Source organism: Aethalodelphis obliquidens, unplaced genomic scaffold (genome assembly GCF_003676395.1).
Source record: "Aethalodelphis obliquidens isolate GAN/ISIS:26980383/991018 unplaced genomic scaffold, ASM367639v1 scaffold1, whole genome shotgun sequence".
NCBI classification, from domain to species: Eukaryota; Metazoa; Chordata; class Mammalia; order Artiodactyla; family Delphinidae; genus Aethalodelphis; species Aethalodelphis obliquidens.
The window spans coordinates 108,346,560-108,371,539 of NW_020837945.1; the positions used below are offsets into that span (position 1 = coordinate 108,346,560).

The 24,980-nt window shown below is 37.6% G+C and overlaps 1 protein-coding gene across 5 annotated transcripts; it reads left to right on the plus strand.

Moving 5' to 3' along the window:
* Positions 1–5,905: 5,905 nt before the first annotated feature.
* Positions 5,906–24,262, plus strand: MISO1 (mitochondrial inner membrane subdomain organizer 1). 5 transcript variants are annotated; one of them, XM_027113609.1, is made up of 6 exons: positions 5,906–6,041; positions 7,869–7,928; positions 12,390–12,467; positions 15,381–15,528; positions 20,618–20,778; positions 23,457–24,262. In XM_027113609.1, exons 1-6 carry the CDS (start codon positions 5,928–5,930, stop codon positions 23,856–23,858), a joined length of 963 nt encoding a protein of 320 aa, XP_026969410.1. In that variant the 5' UTR covers positions 5,906–5,927; the 3' UTR covers positions 23,859–24,262. The 5 variants fall into 5 exon arrangements, with proteins under 5 accessions (XP_026969410.1, XP_026969419.1, XP_026969391.1 ...); XM_027113590.1 differs by having other exon boundaries at positions 5,919–6,067; XM_027113618.1 differs by lacking the exon at positions 12,390–12,467.
* Positions 24,263–24,980: the final 718 nt, after the last annotated feature.

The following is a 24,980-nucleotide window of genomic DNA, read 5'->3' on the forward strand; positions in this document are numbered from 1 at the left end:
TAATCTCAAAAAATAAAACATTAATGAAAGATTCTTATTTTTATTACATAATAACCAAGTTTACCTTCAAATCATTCATATCAAAATGATACTAGCTTGGCATTATATAATTAAAAACAAATACAGTAATTTCAAGAGATGTACGCTTTCCACCAAATCTTTTGTCTGTTTTTATGAATTATTGAATTATTGGTTGTACTATTAGTAACCTGGGCAAAATGGAGAATAGGTGGAGGCACAACATTTCTCCTTCAAGAGGAAATGATGTATGGATAGTTTGGGATTATAAAGAATTTCCCTTGAAACATTTGTGTTTGGATATGGCTTCTTCAGTAGTTACAGTTTTGAAAATTTCTTTAAAGGACAATTTGGGACTGTAGATAAAATATTTTGTCCAAGATCAAGGTGGCAGTAGGTTTGGTTTCTCTTGAGGTCTCTCCTTGTTTTGGAAACTGCCACCTTCTTGCTGTCTTCACATGACCTTTCCTCTGTGCGTGCACATCCGAGGTGTCTCTTCCTCTTATAAGGACACCAGTTCTATTGAATAAGGCACCCACCCTTATGACTTCACTTAACCTTATTTACCTCTGTAAAGGTCCTATCTCTAAATGCAGTCATATTGGAAGTTAGGGCTTCAACATAAGAATTTTGGAAAGACACAATTCAGTGCATAACACAGATGTTCTCATCTCTGTTATGCACAATTCAAGAGGGTATGAGACTGGAGACCATGGAGACATCTCTGGGCTGTAAATCTGGAGACACAAGTCTTGTCTTGCCCCTAAAGACATATATTTACATTCCAAAGGGTAAGAGTACAGGATCCTTTCCAAGGAGAATTTATTTAAATTAAGGAGGTAAGGTTTATCTTTCCTTCTCCGGAAGAGAGGAGGGCTTCCATATAGGACTGATAACAGCTGTCCTATATAGGGCCCCAGATTCATATTTTGAGGTTCCTCATCGATAGTACTAAACCTAGTATATGTAGGCTGTTATCAGTCTGATAAGCTGTTATCAGTCTGGCTCTTATTAGTCACTGCACAGGCAAGAATTGAGAATTAGAGTATGGGAAACCAGTGTGGTTATTAAAAGTAATAATTAAATCTGTCGCTGCTCCAGAAACTGTGTGTACCTTCAGTACAATGTGGATAAATATAACTTAACAGACATGTATTAGCTGATGTTTCTTGAAACTGAATTCTGTTTAGTTCACATTTTTTGGTTATATTATGGTCAGAGGCCTGGGGTTATGAAAACCTGTGTCTTAGAAGCCAGAGTTCAGTCTCAAGTGATTAGATGTTTCCATTTATATTTTCTCCTAGCCTAAATGGGGCAAATTATCTAAGTAATTCAACTTAAGGTGATAATAAAAAAGTCCACTCCTGTGGGTAGAGGAAATTGTAAATCTAGTAGTTCAGTAGTGAGGTATGAGCTGAGGCAAAAATTGGAAGTTATATGTGAAGAAACCAGACCCTGTAAGTCAGGAAATGAAAATTATTACAAAAGCAGAAACAACTAACTCTGGGTTAAAAAGAAAAAAGAAGTGGTGAAGCCATTTCAAAATTGAACTTTTACAGTTTTTTGAACTTTTTTGTTTGCTAGGTTAATAACTTCTGATAAAAGAAAAAGTAGAGTTTTTAAAAATTTTTATTTTATGTTGGCGTATAGTTGATTTACAATGTTGTGTTAGTTTCAGGTGTACAGTAAAGTGATTTAGTTATACATATATCTATTATTTTTCAGATTCTTTTCCCATATAGGTTATTACAGAGTATTGAGTAGAGTTCCGTGTGCTATATAGTAGGTCCTTGTTGATTATCTATTTTGTGTATAGTAGTGTGTATATGTTAATCCCAACCTCCTAATTTATCCCTCCCTCCAACCCACCTTTCCCCTTTGGTAACCATAAGTTTATTTTCTACGTCTGTGAGTCTGTTTCTGTTTTGTAAATAAGCTCATTTGTATAACTTTTTTAGATTCCACATATAAGTGATATGTGATATTTGTCTTTCTCTGTCTGACTTACTTCACTTAGTATGATTATTTCTAGGTCCATCCATGTTACTACAAGTGACATTATTTCATTCTTTTTTATGGCTGAGTAGTATTCCATTGTATATATATGAACCACAACTTCTTTATCCATTCATCTGTCGATGGACATTTAGGTTGCTTCCATGCCTTGGCTATTGTAAATAGTGCTGCAGTGAACATTGGGGTGCATGTATCTTTTCCAAGTATGGTTTTCTCTGGATATATGCCCAGGAGTGGGATTGCTTGATCGTATGGTAGCTCTATTTTTAGTTTTTTAAGGAACCTGCATACTGTTCGCCATAGTGGCTGCACCAGTTTACATTCCTACCGACAGTGTAGGAGGGTCCCCTTTTCTCCACACCAAAAGCAGAGTGTTTTTTAAAAATTCATTTCTTTTCAGTCCTCAAATTTTTTTTAAATTGCTAATCAGATACTGCCCACACTGAGATTGATGTATATATACATGGACCATAAGGTATATATATAGTCGGAGAATGCAAAAGCTAAGATTTTGCAGGCTATAAGCATTGGTTTATTAGTGATGTTTTTCTTTTCTTTTTTGCCAATTTCTAATAAAATGAAATTGGAGGGGAGATCAGTTAAAGGCCTTCAGAATAGACAGAGACCAAACTAGAATAGTAGTATTAAAGAGGAAATGAATTCCAGTGATTGTGAAGGTGAATTGCAAGGACAGTTGGATACTATAGGAAGCAAGGACATGAACTTTTGAGTGTAGATGATGTAGGAAATGTGGATGGGGGAGCAACTTTGAAAGAGAAGGCAGTTTTAATCAAAAGATGGTAGTATGAGTGTAAATAGGGACTTGTTTCGAACATTTTTTTCCGAAGGAATTGAGACTTGAGCATTCTCTTGAGTTCAGTGAGTGAGCCAGGGAAATGAACCCATTAAGGATGCAAAGGAGAAAGGAGGAAATTTGCAGGACAAAGTTCTGGAGAAGGCAGGATGAAGATCATAGTTTTCTTTTTAAAAATGAACATTTATTACTGTAAAAATATCTAATGGTACACCCTCTTCATTATTCCAGTCCTGATAAAAATAAGAAAAAAAATTATGAGTTGGAATTTTGTTATCAAAACTCATACTCCTCATGGTGAATATCATAGTATTTTTTGAGGTGCTTATCAGTCTAGGATTGTGCAATAGCCTTCTGATGGTTCTTCTTACTCTCAGTTCTACTATGTGTATATTCCTCACTACAGATATTATAGTGTTCTTCCAAAATGCAATCAGAAATTATGAAATCTTCTTTAGAGTAAATTGCTTCCCCTAAGTGATAAAATCCATATTATCTTCATGATCTTGTCACATTTTCCAACAGTCTCTGTTCACTGTATAATCTACATACCAACCGCAGTAAGAGAATTCCTGATTTCTTTTATTTGAGGTAGACAAAGTAAATCTCTGTTCTTGGCCAACAAAAGAGCTCAATAAAATAAATATGTTTCTACCGCAAAGACTAAAATTAGGAATATATATTAATATATTAAAGATTTTGTCTGTATATAATTTGCAATGATCTGCCAGAAATTCCTTACATAGACTTAATTGCCAGATTAATGCTCTGAAGTGAAAGTAAACAGTGCATGTACATATAATAAGAGCTAAGGACGTAGTGATAACCCCAGGAGGCAAACATTTCAGAATTTTACTACCTCATTTCCTGATTTCAGAAGCCAAGGATAGAAACTGGGGGGTTTTTGTAAGTGGTCCCATTCAGTTTTTTTCCCCTTTTTGTTTGGATTCTAGGAACATTCACTTTAATATCTAGTTGATTTTTTAAAAATCTAATTGTACCTAGTTAATATCAAACTTTCCTCAATAAATCATTATAGACACAGTCTTTGTGTCCATGGTATTGTGGGCAATTAAGGGATGGGCAGAGAATCTAAGTGTGCCTTTTTCTGCCTACCTCTCTACTCGCCTAAGCAACATATCCAGTGAGTTCTCAGAGGTCACCAGCAGTAAAAGGAGCAGGGTTCCTTGGTGGAGCTACCCCAGGAGAGTGTTAAATTGCTGGTTAATCTGCAGAAATCCTGGGGCAGGCACTATACTTCTCACATCAATGGTTAGTGGGATGATGCTGAAATATTATTGAGAAGGACCTTTTGAGAAGTCTTAGAGACACCCAGGTGGCTGATATCTGGGGTACAGAAAAAAAGACTGGATGGAAAGTAGGGAGAACAGACTAGTTATCTTCAACTAGGACAGTGAGAGTGGGAGCAGAAAGGAGTTAAGAGATACAGGACATTGGAAAAGCAAAGGAAGCAGAATTAGGCACATAATTGCCCATAATCTTATTTTTTCATTTATTAACTAAAGCTATTCAAAATCTATTAATATACAGAACTTTTGTTTTTACTTGAAATAGTGATTAAAGATTTTGGTTGTAGTGTATCTTTTTTTTGGATTTTCCCCAATATCATTTGGGTTGTACCATCACTGGAAATTTATAAGGATTTATGTGATTTAGCTGATTGCCTTTGTGGGAGTCCGTGTTGTTAAGTGCACAGACTGAGCCAATTGGCTGAGTTGAATCCCAGCACTACGTCCCAGCTCACCACTTTTTGGCTGGGTGACCTTGGCTACTGGCTTAATCACTCTGTAAATACTTCCTCTTTAAAACTGAGATTAATAATAGTGTCTACTTCATAAAGTTGCTATGAGGATCAAAGGTGTTAATATATGAAAAGTATTTAGGACAGCGCCTGGCACATAGTAAGCAAGATCTAAGTGTTAGCTATTGTATTTACTTTGCACTGACTATAGTACTCAGACAATACATTCCTTGAAGCAATCCTTATAATATGTGTTATTAGGAATACAGCATACTCTATTTTGACTTTTAAAGGGAATATATGCATACAGTAAAACAAAACTGTCCAATATGGTAGCCACTAGCCAGTTGTGATGATGTAAATTAATCAAAATTAATAAAATTAAAAATTCAATTCCTTAGTTGCACTAGCTACATCTCAAGCACACAATAGCCACATGTGGCTATTACCTATGAAACTGGACAGTGCAGATACAGAACATTTCTGTCTTTGCAAAATGTTCTGTTAGAGCCGGCAGATAGTGAAACCTCCCTCCCATTCCTACCCCCAAATCCTTCCTCCCAGGGGTAATCCCTGTTACAGGTTTCTTGCACAGCTTTTCATGGTTCAGACACACAATTTTTTTTACATAAATATTATATAATTTGCACTGTACTGTGACTTATTTTTGTTTGTTTTAAAATACACTAACTGTATTGATTTTTTATTGATATATAATTGACATAACACTTCCTAGTTTTAGGTGTACACCGTAATGATCTGATATAAGCATATACTGCAAAATGATTACCGCAATAAGTTAATATCCATGTATTGATTTTTGGAATAAGTCAGCTCCCTACATTTAATCAATTAACAGTTCAAAGATTTAGAGCATATTTGGCGTAGGAAGCAACAATTCAACTATAAGAAATACGCATCTTGTTATATTTGGGAGCAGGTGTAAGGAATGATCTACTTCAGTTTTCTTTCTTGTGTGGCACATGCTACCCACAGATGTGAGTTAAGCGAGTTGAAAGTGATCATCTCCCATCAGCATGGCCAGGAATTCTGCAGCTCCTGTCCCCGTATCACAGACAGCTCCTGCGCTGTGGGAAAACCCTGCATAAATGCTGGGGTCACTGTGAAGATATCTCATTATGGGTTGGGAGGCCTGCCCCCGGCCACTCCTAGGCTGCGGAGAAGGGGACCCGGCGGTCCGCTTGGACGGCTTCCCCTCCAGCCGGAGGAACGCGAACACGTCCGCCCTCTCGCGGAGAGCGGCGCCCCCTGTCGCCCGGTCAAAGACGCGGCGCGGGCTCGCGGGAGGCTGGGAACATGGCGGGGAGGCCCGCGGCCGCCGGCACCCCGCCGCCGGACCGGGACCGAGCAGCGCCCAATGTGGTGGCGTGGATCTCGCAATGGGCAGACGACCACCTGCGTCTCGTCCGGGTACCGCTGACCCGCCGGCCGGGCAGGTGGTGGGCGCGGGCCTGAGGGAGGCGCGTCCTGGGGAGGCCCGGGCAGCGGACCCGCCGGGCCGGGGAGGCATGGAAGGCCGCGGGGGAGCAGCTCGAGGGCCGCCTGGTCAGGGCAGCGTGTGCGGGGCCGCGGGGGCGGTTGGGAAGGGCCGGGCAGACACCAAAGCAGGGCGTGTAACGCCATAGGCCTGCGGAGAATGGAGGAGTTCCGTTTCTTTAATGCAGTGAGAGGCCATTGGAGTTCCAACAAAGGGCGGGGGCCGGGTGGAGGGAGGCTGCACTTTCGGCGACTAGACAAGAGAGGATTGTGGTAATTCCTTTCTTTCTAACAAAGAGAGGAATAAAGGGGGCTGCCTGCTTCGTGAATGGTGTTGGAAATTGCTGATATAGAGGAGTTGGGATAAATGAATTGTTAGGGAAATCTAGGGAGCTTTTTGCACGTGTGAACTTGAGGATGCCTATGAGACCTCTAGATGGAGATGAGTGAACTTGAAGATGGTCATTAGACTCCTAAACGTAGCTGTAGATGTTCTAGGCAACTGGAGACAGGAGTCATGTATTGAAGGGAAATCAGAACTGGGCATATAACTTTGGGAATGGGCTGCATAAACCTTGAGTAGTATTTAAAGCTTGGATGACGTCTTGGAGCCAGTCAGAAAAGCTCCTGAAGAAGCCCTAGAACTGAGACCTGGGGGCCTCTCTAACATTTAGAATTTGGGGCCTGAAAAGGATGTCAGCAAAGACTAGGAAGGAACAGACAGGGAGGAGGAGGAAAATCAGGAAAACCAGGTGTCCTGGAAGCCAAGTGAAGAGTATGTGTTCAGATGGAGTGATTAACTTTGTTGAATTCTGCTGGGAAATTGAGTAGGATCATCAGCTTTGCAAATACTTTGCAGCCAAGCAGCACAAGAGCTAGGACCATGTCTGTTTTCACTCACCAGTGCAGCTCAGTCCTTAGAGTAGTAAATACCACTTAGTAAGTGCTAGATAAATATTTGTAGCATTAATGCAATATATATATGTGAATATGCACACACATATATGTTAATTGACAAGACCTTGGTTCTTCCAGTTAAGCAGGAAGAGATGCATTGGTTATTACAAATTAAAAAATAACCTCATCAGTATTGGGGAGGAAACAGTGTTAAGTTAGCAAGCACATGGATAGTTCATTCCAAATAATCCAATCACAGAATGTACCCTTGTGTATATTTTCAACTTCATCTCTTATATGCTTAGTTGTATTTATTGAAGGAAAGCATGTTAGATTACCACTGTTGAGGGAATTACAGTGTCCTTATTAAATTAATTAAACTCCTTTAGGTCTGTTTCAGTTTAAACGAAGCACTTCAAAGGTATCGCTAAGTTTTTCCCAACTGTTTGCAACATGTATTTCCCAAGTGCTATATTTTAAGGTTTTGGTGATAAAGTTTTCTACCAGATACTTAAATTCTGCCTGCAGACTCAGGGTTATGGAGTTCCTGTGGGTCTTGCAGAAGAAGTAAGTATTAGACTAATTCATGCATTCAGGGAACTCATGGTTAAAGCAATACAATCAATAGAGAGCAGTACCATGTTATGTATATAATTACTGTGTGTGCCAGTTTGGTTGGAGAAAAAGGGGAAGATTAATGGGCGGGTGGGCAGTTAGTTTTTTTGGAAGAAGTGGACCTTTAGTTGAAGGATATGCCTTATTTGGGCAGTTAGGTACAGAGAGGATTTTTTTTTCTGCCTTCTAATTAGTACTTTCACTATTGTGAATAATAATTAGGATTAATCATTAAATCTCTTTTTGAAGAACATCAGCACCGTAATGGCCATAGCTGGAGTAATGTTACTTCTCAGAAGTGTTCGACTGGTAAGTTAAAAAAATGAAGAAAACATTATGATAAGCACCAGACAGTTAATTTTTCTCACTTCAAACGAGAAAGATGATATCTCAAGCAGTGTATCATTTTGTTATTCATATTAGAAGCTTTTAAATAGTATTTTAGAACAATGAACATATTTTAAGATGTTGGTTTAAAAGTAACACATCCACAGGATTTTATGGAAAGTAATTGCACAGCCTGTATTTCCGTAATCATTTTTCTTCCTGCTTAAAAAGGAATCTGAAAAGGATTTAATTTGCTAGAATGGTGTAACCACTAAATTTGCATTTCAGATGTTGAAAACAGTCAAAAGTGTTTCCTATGGTGGTATTAAATTTAAATCGCCGTTGAATTATGTCCCTTAGAACTAAATAATTTATGCTTTCATTTAGTGTATTTTTTTGCCCTTTCAATAATGTATTAATAATAGACATTGTGGAAATCCATTTGATAATTCAAGATTTACAAGTATTTTTTTAATACACTTTATTGTTATCATAGGATGTAATTTCAGTGTCATGTTCAGTGTCAGTGTCATGTGTCATCCAACTGTGATGGATATATTGCTTCTATATATATTTATTCCCTACACTTATCTCTATATTGTTTTGTATTATCATTGACTACACCCCATTACTTTATCATACTATATCTTTTCCAACTGTTGCCTTTTCACCCAGACACCAATTTCAAAACTTCTGTCTCTTTTCCCTTCTTTTTGTTTTAGTGCCTTGCACTCATCTTTTTAAACTGAGAGGTAATTGACATACAGTGAAAGTATAAGTTTAAGATGTACAGCATAATGATTTGACTTACATACCTCATGAAATGATCACCACAGTAAATTTAGTGAACATCCATCATCTCATATAGATATAAAATTAAATAAATAGAAAAAAATTTTTTTTCCTTGTGATGAGAAGTCTTAGAATTTCCTCTCAACCACTTTCATAGATAACTTACAGCAGTGTTCATTATATTAATCATGTTGAACATTACATCCCTAGTACTTGTTTATCTTATAACTAGAAGTTTGTACCTTCCAAGTTACCCACCTCTCCTAACCACAAATCTGATCTTTTTCTATGAGTTTGTTTTTGAAGTAAAATTGACCTACAACGCTGGGTTACTTCCTGTTACACAATGTAGTGATTTGATATTTCAATACATTTCAAAATGATCACCACGAGTCTAGTTACCATGTCACCATACAAAGATATTGCATAATTACTGACTAAATTCCCCATGCTGTACACGTCATACCTGTGACTCATTTATTTTGTAACTAGAAGTTTATCTCCTAGTCCTATCTCCCTTACCTATTTCTTTCCTTCCCTCACTCCCTTCCCCTCTGGCAACCACCTGTTTGTTCTCTGTATGTATGACTGTGTTTCTGTTTTGTTGCATTTGTTCATTTATGTTTCAGAGTCCACGTATAAGTGAAATCATACAGTATCTGTCTTTCTCTGTCTGACTTATTCATTTAGCATAATACCCTCTAGATCCATCCATGTTGTTGCAAGTGGCAAGATTCCATTCTTTTTATGGCTGAGTAATATTCCATTGTATATATACATACCACATCTTCTTTATCTATTCATCTATCGATAGGCATTTAGGTTGCTTCCATATCTTGGCCACTGTAAATGATGCTGCAGTGAACATGTGAGTACATATATCTTTTCAAATTAGTGTTTTTGTTTTCTTTGGACAAATACCCAGGAGTGGAATTGCTCAATTATATGGTAGTTGTATTTTTAATTTTTTGAGGAACCTCCATACTGTTCTGCGTAGTGGCAAAACCAATTTATATTCCCACCAACAGTTCACAAGGGTTCCCTTTTCTCCACATCCTCACCAACACTTGTTATTTGTTGTCTTTATGATAATAGCCATTCGGACAAGTGTGAGGTGATATCTCATTGTGGTTTTGATTTGCATTTCCCTGATGATTAGTGATGTCGAGCATCTTTTTGTGTGCCTGTTGACCATCTGTATACCTTCTTTGGAAAAATATATCTTTAGGTCTTCTGCCCATATTTTAATTGGGTTGTTTGTTTTTTTGATGCTGAATTGTATAACTTCTGTGTATATTTTGGAAATTAAGCTCTTATTGGATATATCACTTGTAAATATCTTCTCGAATTCAGTAAGCTGCCTATTTGTTTTGTTGACAGTTTCCTTCACTGTGCAAAAGCTTTTTAGTTTGATGTCCGATTTGTTTATTTTCACTTTTGTTTCCTTTGCCTGAGGAGGCATATCCAAAAAAGTACTAATAAGACTGATGGCAAAGAGCATACTGCCTGTGTTTTATTCTAGAAGGTTTATGGTTTCAGGCCTTACGTTTAAGTCTTTAATCCATTTTGAATTTATTTTTGTGCATGGAGTGTAGTCCAGTTTCACTCTTTGACATGTAGCTGTCCGGTTTTCCCAGCACCATTTATTGAAGTGGCTGTCTTTTTTGGGGTGGGGGGGGCCTGAACTGATTTTTAACCTTATATTTAATAGGCTCTTTCTTATAACACCTCCATGATTTTGTAAGTCATTCATTTTAAGCCTATGTATATTCTTCTAGAATGGAGCTTTTGAAACTTTAGTTCTTTTCGTTCTACTTTTTTCATTTTCTTATATCTCTACATTCCATGACATATCTGTATTTTGAAGTTTCCAAAATTGCCAAAATATTAAATTATCTGATTAAGAGTTAAGGGGAAAATAGTGCTGAGGGATCATTTCTCTTATTAGCCCTTAAAAAAACACATGAATCAATTAGAGATCATTGTAAGTTTTTCGTTATTTTTAGTATATAGTTCAGTACTTCACTTTGGTAATATTAAAAGTAGCGTGTGATGGACTTCCCTGGTGGCGCAGTGGTTGAGAGTCCGCCTGCCGATGCAGGGGACATGGGTTCGTGCCCCGGTCCGGGAAGATCCCACATGCCGCGGAGCGGCTGGGCCCATGGGACGTGGCCGCTGGGCCTGCGCATCCGGAGCCTGTGCTTCGCAACGGGAGAGGCCACAACAGTGAGGCCCGCGTACCGCAAAAAAAAAAAAAAGCAGAGTGTGTTACTGTTTATTATGTTCACTTTTATTCTCACTGACTTTAATTCTTTTTTTTTTTCTCATTGACTTTCATGTCCTAATCCTGCTTATGTTAGGTACGTCATTGACTTATGCAAGTTATTCAATGATATATATATATATATATATAGTTATGACGTTATTTATTTTAGACTTAAGTTTGGTGTCTTTTTCTTAGATTTTATGGTTTTTGATAATAGCGATGAGAAGAGCAGACTAAGGAAGACAAAAAGAACATTGGAACATTAGGAGATAAAAAACTCTGTTATAGAACAGTTGGAGATGTTTAGCTAGAAATAAGAGAAACCCCAATCAACAGTGGCTTAACCAATTAAAAAGTTGATTTTCCTCATGTCACAAGAAGTTTGGAGGTTAGAGGCTGCTAGCATTGCTTCCCCGACTCAGTAACATAGAATTTAGGTCTGTCTGATTTTCCTTGCCTTTCCTCATGGCACAGATGGCTGCTATAGCAGGCTGCTCAAGGCAGGAGGAGAGGAAAAAGGAAGGAAGGTGCCAGCCGCATCTTTTCCTTTTATGCAAAAAGCAAAAATGTTCCCGGAAGCCCTCTGTAGACCTTTGCTCACATCCTTTTGTCACATGGCCACCTCTAGCTGGGGAAAGTAGGCTGGGCAAGTGGCCGTTTGGCTTTTCCACCCCATACAGAGCATGTTGGCAAGGGAGAATGGGTTTGGGAATGGATGTTGCATTGATATCTTGCCACAGGGAGCCTTGATAATTCCTCTCCAGCTTTCTTTTTGGATTGCTGGTTTTCTCTCCTTCTTCTTCCCTTTGAGAGTTTATCAGTTTCTCATATTCTTTCAGTTACAGATTGACAATTCCAAATTTCGTATTTAAAAAATAAAAAAGATTATTAAGTTTGGTACTGTGCTGAGCCCTTTATATATATAATTTCATTTAATAGGTAAAATAATTCTGTGATAGAGGTATTCTTATGCCTAACTTTTATAGATGAGGAGATGGATGGTCAGAGAAATAACTCTGACAAGATCATCCGGCTAGTACATGGCAGAACTGGATTTCATATGACATCTTCCTGAATTTAAAACCCTTATTATTTTCTCTTCACTGCGATGCTTCCAGCTTTTGTCTGTTTGCCTTTAGGACTGCCCTTCACCCTCTGAAGCTTGGGCATAGCACCCTTGTTAGTGGGATCATCTTTCTGCCTGCTCCGGAGAGCAGGCTGTGTTTATCACAAACTCAGGATTTTTTTGTTGAAAGATGTCTTCCTCAGGTGTTCCTATCCTTTCCATTTTGACCCTTTAGCACTTACACTTTATATTAAACCTATTCATGTGTTGCTCTATAGTTGTATTCTGGTTTTATGCATATTGTCTTTTCCTCTTCCAGATGATGTGTTCTGTGTCACAGAAATGCTGCACTGAACTTTTGGCTGTTGAGGGATTATTGGATTCCTCCCATCATGAGGTAGATGCAGTGGGATCTGCCTTTAGAGGTTCTTCACATAGACTGTGAGCTTCGTGAAAGTAGAACATTGGGTTCTACGTTTTTCCATTTCCTCCCCTAGCTCCTTAATAACTTCCAAAACTCCAAACATCAGGGCACACTTTTGCCCTTTTATGTGTATCCTTTAACGAAAACACCTCAGAATTTAAAGGATGGACCTGTAGTAGTTGAAGACATCTTTAATGTCCCTCTCTACTCCTTCTAAGTCTTGCTTCCTTGGGCAAAATACTCTTGGTTTTCTCAGGTGATGTAGTTTCCAGGCTCTTTACCATCTTTTTTCTCCTCTTCTGGCTTTGTTCCAGTTCGATGAAGTCTTTTATGAAATATGACACCCAGAACAGCCAGATAGATTCCACTTAGAGCCTGATTTAGAGTATTCGCTCCCTCACCTCTCTTGTTCTGGATCCTGCTTCTAATAATGTTGCTTTGGGTGGAACTTTGCAGAGGGGAGTTGTAGGGGGGCTGGGCAAAGAGGAGAGGGAGTTTGCACTTTTTGTTTTTGGCAGCCTTGTCACATTTTCACTCATCTTGAGTTCACAATTAACTAAAACCTGTAAATCTTTTCCATATATGCTGCTTTATTCTCTTCTATCCTTTAGTTTGGGAGGATACAGGGGCAGACTTTTATGTTGTAGCCATTCATTCTAATTGTCAGGATCTTTTTTTTTTTTTTTTTTTTTGCGGTACGCGGGCCTCTCACTGTTGTGGCCTCTCCTGTTGCAGAGCACAGGCTCCAGATGCGCAGGCTCAGCGGCCATGGCTCACGGGCCCAGCCGCTCCGCGGCATGTGGGATCTTCCCGGACCAGGGCACAAACTCATGTCCCCTGCATCAGCAGGCGGACTCTCAACCACTGCGCCACCAGGGAAGCCCTGTCAGGATCTTTTAAAATACTAACTCCGACTTAGTATTCATACCCTTCCAAGCATCAGACCTGCTGATGTTCGATCCTTACGCTCTCATTCAAGTCACTGGTGATCGTATTAAACAGGAGAGGATCCAGGTCAGAGCCCTGTGGCTTACTCCTAGAGTTCCCCTCCCATTGACATTAACTCATCAGTGCTACCCTAGGGATGTCACAGAACCATATTGGGAGCCATCTATGTGGATGTTTAGCCCACATTTCTGTGTCTTTCCCATAAACTTTTCATAGACAACTTCTGTCAGGTGACTCACTCAAACTTTTCATGTGTGTTTGATTTAGGATTTCTCTTCCCTTTTGTTTATGTTCTGCATATTCCACATTCTTGAATGAATGCTGACAATACATACCTTCAGAATCTTTTTCCTCACAGTGTTTTCCCCAGAAAAAGCAGTCACCTCCTTTTTATCTAGATTCACCAGTTGTTAACATTTTTGCCATGGTTGTGCTTTCTCTCTCTCCCTCAGTGAAACCATTTGAAAGCAAGTTGCAGACATGATGGAACTTGTCCCATAAGGACTTCATAGTGTACTTCCTAAGAGCAGGGATATTTTCCTACATAGTCACATTAATATCACAGCTAATAAATTTAATATTTTTGCAGTAATATCTAAAATCCAGTTCTTATTCATATTTATCTTCTGAAAATATCCTTTGTAGCTGTTTTTCCCCCAGTCTAAGGTTCAGCCCAGGATCACACACTGTATTTAGTTGTCATGTCTCTTTAGTCTCCTTTAATCTAGACTTTTATCCCACTTTATGTTTAATTTTTGTCTGTCATGACACTGCCATTTTTGAAGAGCCCAAGCCACTTGTCTTAGAGAATGTCCCACAGTCTAGATTTGTGTTTCCTTGGTAGATTTAGTGTGAACAAGAAGGTGACGGTGTATACTGCTTCCTGTTGTGCCGCATCAGGAGACTCACAGTGTCCGTCTGTCCTAGAACGTTATCACATCTAAGATAATTAATAACCCCTTAGCATCATCTAATACCCAGACCATATTAAGAGTTCCTTGATTGTCTCAGTGGTGTCTTTTTTCAATAGATGATCTGTTCGAATCAGGATTCAAATGGTCCATATATTGCGTTTGTTTGTTATATCTCTTATGACTCATTTATTTTATAACAGTCTAGAACCCCACCCCCATTTTTTCCCCTTTACGCCATTGATTTGTTAGAGTAACCAAGTCATTTATCCCATTTTTAACGTTCCACATTCTGGATTTGTCTGCTACAATATTTTTCTTGTTTGAAAAAAATTTTTTTTAATGTTTAGACCAACTTCACTATCTTAGGAAGTAAGATAGTATCTATCTTACTATCCTTCTGCCTGTATGAGGTTCTCACCCAGCCATGATTATGAGTTAAGGTTATCTCTATAGTACTGTTAATATGGAAGACACAGGTATAAAATGTTGACTAACTCCAAGGTGTTAGGTATTTAAATAAATTCCTAATGTTGGCCTTTTGGGAGGGGCCTTTTTCTCCTATGAGATAAAAAACAAGGGAAAAAACCTTGTTGATTAGTAGTCAAATTTAACTTGCCTCAGTTTTGGTTAGGTTCTCCCAGCAGTACCTGCATGAATAGATGGTACATCTATAGTGTAGGATAGTGACTCTTTAGCCAGATTTGTGTGGTACCATGTTTAGACTCACTGCTTTTTGATGGATTGTGTCATATTTCGAGGATGTAGGCTTTTAGAAATTAGGAGTCTGTTTAATGTTCTCTATAGAGTAGCTTGAAATAGTAAAATAATGACTAAATATTTCTAAATAATGTTCCCATAAACACTTTGTGTTAAATCTTATTAAAATTTTAATATAAAATTAAGAACCAAATTAAAAATTTCCAGTGGTTATATCTTCTTTAAAATGTTTAGAGAATTTGACATGCTTAATTTTAATATGAAAATGGTAGTAAAATGTTATATTTTTCTCCTTGTAAATCAACAGACATCAAAATTCACAAGTCCTTCAGATATTCCAGTAGAATTTATAAGAAGGAATGTTAAACTACGAGGACGACTACGCCGAATAACCGAGAATGGTTTAGAGGTTGAACATATTCCCATTACTTTACCTATTATATCTTCATGGAGAAGTAAGTAAGGTGCAAAAATAATAACACTGAATAACTATTTTAATGTTCCTTTATTAGAAGTTATTTTAAAAATAGCAAAAAAAAGTCATTTTAATTTTTAGTAACTTTCCATTGTCTATGAGGGAAAGTCCAAATTCTTGACTTACATACAAGAACTATTTAATTTGGCTCTAGATTTCTTTTCTTCCTTCCCTCCTTTTCTCATTCAAGCACTCAGTGGTTCATTCAGGCATTCAAGCATTTATTCCACAAATATTGAGCACATGTTATGTTCTAGGTCCTATGCTAGCCGTACGTGGGGAGTGAAATAAACAAGACCACTCTACCCCTTGGAGCTTATAGTACAGGTGGAAGATGGGCAACAGACAAATGAAAAAGTGTCCTGAGAGCGCTGAAGAAGAGGGTCAGGGTATAGGATGAGAATTATAGGCGGTTGTATGAAGGGCGAACCTACATATATAGTAGTCAGAGAAGGCCTCACTGAGGAGTTGCTATTTAATCAGATACCCGAAGAATGGGAGGGGGCTGGCTAGGAAGAATATGTGTGGGGATGAGTTGGCTCTTTTGGTAAGCACGTGAAGGCTCGTCTGGCCAGGGCATAGGGAAGAAGGGGACAAGAGACACCAAAGGAGGCTGGAGAGCTGGGCAGAGTCCATAGCTTTGCTGCTGCAATTCCCATTTCTCCCTGCTTCATGGCAAAGCCCCCAGCCACACAGACATGCCTGCTGCTTCCATGTGTTCTCATGCCCTGGGCATAGTTCTTTGCCCAGAGTGACTTGGCTCCTGTGGATTCTTTAGGATCTAGCTCAAATGTCAGCTCTTCTGTGAAGCTCTCCTTAACTCCCAAGCAGAATTAGCCTCTTTCTTTCCTGTCCCCCAAGCAATTTATACACACTGCAATTAAAGTACTGAAACACATTTTCCTGTAATTATATATCTAGGTTTATATTCTTCTATTAAACTGTGAGCCCCTGGTGGGCAGGGAACTTTTCTTATCTATCTCATTATTCACAGTCCCTAGAAAAATAATTGTTAGCCAGCAGAGACTTGGCAAAATTTGTCAAATGAATTAACTGAGTTATATTTAAAGATCTTCTTAATATTATTTTACTGTTCTGAAGAAAGGGATTCTTATTTCTTTAGCCTCAGATGAATGAATATCACTCTGTTCAATTAGATAGGGCTGCAAAGGAATAAGATTAATTTTTTTTCCCCAGACATACCTGAAATGATTGACTTCTTTAACAAATCAAACAGTATTTTTCCCTAAAGAAAGATACCTGAGATGTTTATTTGGCCATTTAATGGCCATTTAATGGCCATTTCAGCTCTAAGCATGGTTTATACTTCATAAGTCCTCTACCTTCTCAGTTGTTGTAATAATGCTACAATAATTTAAATCTCTCCTGTCTGAAATAGTGATGATTCTTTAATGCTTAGACAGCAAGGTCATCACTTGTGATTGTCCAGGCTGTACATTGCACAACTTCAGGGATGGTATTCAGTGGGAATCTGCCCCAGAAGTCGAGCAATGCCACAGCACTCTAATTGCCACATACACATATTGTTATTAATGGGTTTCACATCAAATAAAAATGTTTATCAAGTTGGTACAAACAATCAAAATTTTAGAGCTGAAAGGAAACTTACTTTTCTCCCCCACTTATTTAAATATTTTCTATAGAAGTTAAAGGCCATGTATGAAGCCATCTACCTAACAGTTGATGAAATCAAAGGTAGAAAACAGATTTTCTGCTACCCAGTCCACAACTTTATGTATACAGATGCAAAAGTTAAAGAAACAGACATGTCTTATTCGTCCCAACAGATGATAACCAGTACAAATGTAACGGTAGTGTTAATACTTTTTGTAACTGACATAAATTGTTGATGTTAAAGAGATCATTTTGCATTTTCATTTGTTAAACCTGTTTACTTATAAAATGGTTGTAGAACTAGAAGGTTGCTTTCCAAGCACTATTTTGACTGATATAATAAGATGTTACAGCATAATCTTTTTCATTTAAAAATAGCTGTTAATTGAAAGCTCCTTATGTTCCTTTCACTATTTTTACTACCTGGCCTGTAAGATAGAGATGGACTTTTATTTTTTAAAATTTTTTTAATTAATTTATTTTTTTGGCTGCGTTGGTCTTTGTTGCTGCACACAGGGGCTACTCTTCATTGCGGTACGCGGGCTTCTCATTGCGGTGGCTTCTCTTGTTGCGGAGCACAGGCTCGAGGTGCGCAGGCTTCAGTAGTTGCAGCACATGGGCTCAGAAGTTGTGGCACGTTGGCCCTAGAGCATGTGGGCTTCAGTAGCTGTGGTGCATGGGCTCAATAGTTGCAGCACGTGGGCTCTGGGGAGTGCGGGCTTCAGTAGTTGTGGTGCGCAGGCTCAGTAGTTGTGGTGCATGGGCTTAGTTGCTCTGCGGCATGTGGGATCTTCCTGGGCCAGGGATCGAACCCGTGTCCCCTGCATTGGCAGGAGGATTCTTAACCACGGCGCCACCAGGGAAGTCCCAGGGATGGACTTTTGATTTTATTGTAAGGAAGGCTAGGATTCAGGCTCCCCAAGTTAAGGCCATTCTAACCAAAAAGATTTAGCTCAGAAAACTACATCAGAGTAGAGTCTGTGTGGTGTAGTAGAATGTGTATTGGCATGGAGAGCTTGTGTTCTATTTCTAGTTTTGGCTTATGGTTTCCACCACCATCAAAGAAGAGAATTATAATATTTCCAAGACTCCTTCCTCATGACTATTCTGTAATATCCCTTCCTTCCATGCTCTTATCTTTGGTGTGTATGATGAGGAGGCAAACACACACAGAGCTGAAAATTTTTATGAAGCGGAACTCTTAGGACACTTCATTTCTTCAATAAATGTTTACTGAATGCCTGCTGTTTTGTCACAGTCTCAGTATATAGTGGCAAACAATGGATGTGATCCTACAGTAGTCACAAAACCTGCAGTCTAATGAGGATATTACTCAAAGCTTCTTCTATCCGGGGATGGTAAAAAATAATCTTTTTGACGTATGTGATACTCCTGTCTCGTGAAATTGTCCATTGTCACGAATTCACTTATAATGTTTTCTAAATTGAGGGTATAAATCAGTTGTTTTTCTATCATGTACTATCTTTATAAAAACCTTAAGAATATTTAGTTATGAAGTTTCCGACCCATCTGATGGAACAGAAATATAGCAAACTCCTTAGTGGTGATTTGCTTCCATATTCATCTTACGTCTGCCGTTTTTTCCAGGTTCCCATGGTCTTTCCCTTACTTGACATACTCACTTCCTCTTCCTCTTCCTGCCTCTCTGTTCATTCTGCAAAACCCAAGTCCTGCTCTTGGGCTCTTCCACTGGAGCCCATGTTGCTGTCCCCTTATAACCTTTGGCATCATCTGTGTCATCCAATACAGTATGAATTAGGCTTTTTTAAAATATGTGCATAAAAGATTTGTTGAAGAGCTGGTAAGATAGAGGGATTCACATAAAGCTAAAATTAGACATCATAAGCATTAAAAGTTGCATCTCCTTTTTCAAAAAAATCTCAACTGTTTGGGCAAAAATATATGATGTATATAACTAACCTTATTCAGTAGATTAGTTCTTGGAAGATTTATTTTTAAATTTTTATTGGCCGCATCATATTTTAAATGCTTAATGGGGAATTGCTAATTTTAAAGGAATCCCAATGACCTTTTGTGAAGTGAAGAATTAGGACATTAATACTTCAGGTTGATAGTGTTGACTTAGATTCATGTTTTTGGTCCCCAAAATTTTGGTCTTAAAGACTAGAGGATGTTTTATTGGAAGACAGCTGGTGTTGATGGCAGCATTAAAGGATTGAAGAGAGACCGCAGAATCTTCAAGCTTCCCTTAACTCATTACGTACCAATGATTTAAATTCATCTAGTCTTTATTATATGTTCTGCCTTAATCTAATTTGTGTATTTACTGTGTCACAGATTTTTCTAAGGACATAATCCTACTTACACCTTTTGATACTTATCTAACTGAAACTCTAGGACAGGTTTCAAGAACCCATGCCCTAAAGAAAATGTTTTTCTATCATCAAATAATATTGTGGCAAACTTCTAGGATATCTTCCTGAACTCAAGTATTACTTTTTCCCTAGTAATTAAATGAACTTAACTTTATACTTTCAGCTACTTGTATAAGAGTTTAACATATGTTAAATGTATAATTTCTTTCAAAAAAAAGTCATTAAGATTTTTTTTTGTCAGCCATTATCCTTTATGGAAAGTTATAAACTTTTTCTGCAATAAAATCCTGTTATTAAAGTTTAATTGGTTAAAATTTTATCAAGAGTTTGCCCAGACTTTCTTATCACTATGTTACTTGGGTAATAAATTGATAAAATCCTGTCTGGAAGTCAGTTTTGTAAAATGTATATTAAAAAAAATAATGTTGATATTAATCAATATTTATTGAGATGGGAAAATATCCTCAGTACATTAAGTGAAAACGCAGTTTATACAGTCCTATTGGTCGTAGGAGCTTATATTATTGAACGACATATCTTGTAGCATTACGTGTATGTGTGCAGAGAAATAAATCTGGCAGATTTTTTTTTTTTTTTTTTTTTTTTGCGGTACGCGGGCCTCTCACTGCTGTGGGCTCTCCCGCCGCGGAGCACAGGCTCCGGACGCGCAGGCCCAGCGGCCACGTCCCACGGGCCCAGCCGCTACGCGGCACGTGGGATCTTCCCAGACTGGGGCACGAACCCGCGTCCCCTGCGTCGGCAGGCGGACTCCCAACCACTGCGCCACCAGGGAAGCCCAAATCTGGCAGATTTTTTTTAAAAAGGTAAATTGGTTAAACCCCACATCCTGTTCTGGATCTTACTGAAATGAGTTTTTGAAATTTCCATCTGTTACATACTTGTATTGTTTTAAAAGACAGGTTGACTATAGAAATGAATGGATCTATATCTAGATAGTCTGGGTATTTATAAATAAACATAATATATCCAGTTGTTTTTTGGAGCCCAAATGACTTTGGAATTTGCTTTTGCAACGTGGTATTAAAGCTAAAACTCTCTTCTACCTAACCCTTTTAGAAGAGCCGTGTGGTGCTTTGCTGGTTAAGTTGGCTGGAGTAGAACTCACTGAAACTGGGAAGGTGTGGTTACAAAAAGAGCTAAAACCTTCCCAAGTAGTATGGTTCCAACTTCTTGGAAAGGAGAATTCAGCACTCTTTTGCTACCTTTTAGTGAATAAGGTAAGTAGTGTGAAGAAATAACTAGCAATATTTTATTCTTATTATTTAATACATAAACTCGTCATTAATCAGAGCCTTGAATATATAATGAGACTGAATTTTTTTGTCTTTTTAAAGTATGACTCACAGTGATTATGTATAGAGAACTAGATGTTTCATATATAAATTTTGCTATAAAATTTGTTTATTATAGAAAAAATTGTGTTTATATGTTTATTATAGAAAAAAATAGAAAATTTTAAAAAAGTTAAAAAACTTCGAATTATTATTGACTCTGGACATTGCCAGTTTAAGGAGTATCTTATACATTTATTTATGGACATTATATCACACTTGTTATTATAAACCACTTGTTGAGTGCGACTTGTCAACTGAAAATTGCAAAGAGCAAGGGTGTTTTCTGAAGGTAAATATTGCTCATTCTGGTCCAATACCTTGTAGATAGGTATGCCTTAACATATAATTCTTTGAACTCTAAAAACATTGAGCATATTTAATACTACTGGGCATATTTAAATTGAGCCTATTTAAATACTATTCATGATCAGTAGTCAGTCATCTGAAGACATTGCCTCAGAGTTTCCTTACCTTTATGACTGGCCATTAGCCATTCTGTAACTGCGGATGCCTGAGAGCTTCATTACTGTTGCCCTGTCACTGTCTTGAGTCCTTCGATGTGCCTTCTTCCAAATTTCTTTTGGTGGACGATTACTGAAAAAAGAACATGGAAAAAAAAATGTCATGAAAAACCTAGGGGTGAAACAGGAATAAAGACACAGACTTACTAGAGAATGGACTTGAGGCTATGGGGAGGGGGAAGTGTAAACGGTGACAAAGCGATAAAGAGGCATGGACATATATACACTACCAAACGTAAGGTAGATAGCTAGTGGGAAGCAGCCGCATAGCACAGGGAGATCAGCTCGGTGCTTTGTGACCGCCTGGAGGGGTGGGATAGGGAGGGTGGGAGGGAGGGAGACGCAAGCGGGAAGAGATATGGGAATATATGTATATATATAACTGATTCATTTTGTTGTGAAGCTGAAACTAACGTACCATTGTAAAGCAATTATACTCCAATAAAGATGTTAAAAAAAAAAAAAAAAAGAACATGGAAAAATAAAATAGTTGAAATGTTATTATAACAGGATTAAGGGTAATTTTTCTTACTTTTAAAGTTCCTTATTATGTAACAAACAAGAATAATCTGAAGAGAAAAATAACCTCACATTAAAGTGATTAGAATTATAACTATTTTAATTATTAAAGCTTTGTGAATTATTAAGAGAACACCTAGTGAAATCCATTAATTTTTGCATGTCCAGATCACATTCAGTTCTTTCAAAATAAGAATTATCCAATACTGATTGGTTGAAGCATCTTACACTTGACTAAGTTGATAATACAGAAGTATATAAAAGATCCCAAAGGCCTTACGAAAATATTAACTTCTCTTTTCAGTTGAGGAGTATATATTATTTATCCTCAAAACCCCGCTATGGAATCATTTTATTCCCTTTTACAGGGGGGACTCCGGGTAACCAAGTAGAAGAACTGGTATTCAAGCCCAGCTCTTCCTGGCTTCTGAGCCCACACTTTACCTTATCTGTCTTTACCTTATACTCTTTCCTAGAAGGTGACCAAATTATGTTTTATGCAATTTCGGTAATTTACTTCTGTTGAATTTTACTGTAGTGTGAGGTTGAATTTTAATTATTTTTATTTTGGTTCAGCTCATTAAATTTAAAACATTGAGACAAATATGATAATCCCTTTAAAACTGTATTTCTTAGCCGCTTATCATCATGTACCAAAAGTTACTGCATTTAAAGGAACAAAAGGTTACTTTATTCCTTTATATAGTCTTAGAAAATGTTTCCTACTTTAAATTTTTAGTTTTCACATTAAAAAAATTTAACTGTGAATTACTTGTCTAATGAAGCTATAAAATTACTAATACTTTGTTAAAATTAACCTTGTTAAGTTAAAATCCCACAAGGACTATGGAAATAGCTAAGCAGGATCTCCTTTACACTGTAAATTAGCGAGAAAAAAAAAAAATCCCATTTATCTGGTTTCATTAGGCAGTGAGGTATGAATGAAATTTCCTGAAGGGTGAAGATTCAAGGGCCAGGACTATTTTTATGTTCATTATTTTATGGGACATCTTTTAAAAATGTATTTACATGCCAGTGCCTTCCTCAAACACTGGACTTCTGAACCTAAATTAACAGTTCAGTGATGATTCATTTCATTTTGCATTTGTCTACTTTTTAGTTTCGTTACTTTTCTTTGGTTTCTCTTTTGCTATGGCCTCCTGTCATTTTACCTATCTGGTGTGTGCTCCATTTCCCCTCCAAACGACAACAATAAAACCAAAAAACCCTTTTCGTGCTTTATTGCTTCTGCACATTTTTGGGTAGGAGACCAGTGAGCCTGTGGAGAACTATATGTTATAAAAGAGTGAATTGTCTTTGAGCAATGGTCTCTTCTAGTAATGAAATTCTTGGATTTAGCATTAACTGTTTTAAGCTCTTAAGGACCCTTTTGCATTTATATTTTTGACTTTTATTTGGAGGACTCAAGTTGCAGAATGACTGATTTTAAAGTAAATGAAGTGTTACAGGTATGCTAGTAACTTTATTAAATAATTGGCTTGTGTTTTTTTTTTATTCAAGGGTAGATATTTTAGTGTGAGTCTGAATGAAGAAATTTTGAGAAGAGGCCTTGGCAAAACTGTTCTCGTTAAAGGGCTAAATTATGATTCTAAAATCTATTGGAGAATTCACAGAAACTTACTTAAAGCTGAATTAATAGCCTTAAAAAAAGGAGAAGGAATATGGAAGGAAGAATCTGAAAAAGAAAGTTATTTGGAAAAATTCAAAGGCTCCTGGAGAGAAATATGGAAAAAAGACAGTTATTTAAAAAAAATTGGATCAGATTTCAACTTGAAAAAAGAAAGTTATTATGACAAATTTAGAAGGACTTATGAAACATGGAAAGAAAACATGAATAACTACTCCTTAATACTGAAGTTCAGAGAACTTCTGAGTCGCATACACTTTCGTAGAAAAGGATGAAATATTCCAAGAGATCTGGAGGTGACTTACTCCCAAAAGAATAAAATATAATGGATAAATATAATGAATATTTTTCATTGAGTTGAAATGGGAAATTTCCCCAAATGATCAAAGTTGCATTCTAATGTATTTAAATATTTAAGAGATGATTCTTATAAATGTAATATCAGAATAATTTAAATAAATTGTGATTAATGTAATATCCTTTTAGGAAAAATGAAACGCTCTGTAAAAAGTTATCAGGTTGAGGGCGATATACATGTAGTGATAATATATGAAGAGAGAGTTTAACTATTGGCCATTGTATTATTTTAGTCATTTTGGGCAGCCGTATTTAACTTTTGTTTAAAGAGAGTATTTGTTTACTTTTGATTACTTATAATAAAGGGACTCTTTATGCATCATGTCTGAGGCTGCTCTTTTCTCTCCACTACTTTATAACTGCTTGTGAATTTGAGGCAGAGCTACAAGAGAAGGTCACTTAGACCATTTTCTACTAGTAAAGAGTGACATGGGCTTCCCTGGTGGCTCAGTGGTTGAGAGTCTGCCTGCCGATGCAGGGGACATGGGTTCGTGCCCCGGTCCGGGAGGATCCCACATGCCGCGGAGCAGCTGGGCCCGTGAGCCATGGCCGCTGAGCCTGCGCATCCGGAGCCTGTGCTCCGCAACGGGAGAGGCCATAACAGTGAGAGGCCCGCGTACGGCAAAAAAAAAAAAAAAAAAAAGAGTGGCTTATTTCTACCTGTTGTTAGATGAGGGGGATAATCCTGAGGACAAAATCATGAATGAGCCGAGGATGGCAGCACACAGGATAAAAAGAATAGGGATGCCTTCTGACATTGTCGAGACCCTAAGGGCTTGAACCCTCTTGCTTCCCAATTTCTTACGACGCAAGATAGTAAATTTCTTTATTTTTAAAGCCAGTTTTAGTTGGTTTGAGGATGTGATATACACACATACTTGCTGCAAAATCCTCCTGACAGTATAAGCTTTTTTCACAACACCAGCAATAATCCACCCACAATGTCTCCAGAAGTTTTTCTTTTTTTATAATTATTTTATTTATTTATTTATTTATTTATTTATTTATTTATTTATGGCTGTATCGGGTCTTAGTTGCAG

Bases quoted from the DNA above. Each gene is read 5' to 3' on its own strand.
- MISO1 (XM_027113609.1), top strand. From the start codon at position 5,928: ATGGCGGGGAGGCCCGCGGCCGCCGGCACCCCGCCGCCGGACCGGGAC. The intron at 6,042-7,868 runs GTACCGCTGACC...CTCTTTTTGAAG, and splicing joins ACCACCTGCGTCTCGTCCGG to AACATCAGCACCGTAATGGC. The intron at 7,929-12,389 runs GTAAGTTAAAAA...TTCCTCTTCCAG, and splicing joins TTCTCAGAAGTGTTCGACTG to ATGATGTGTTCTGTGTCACA.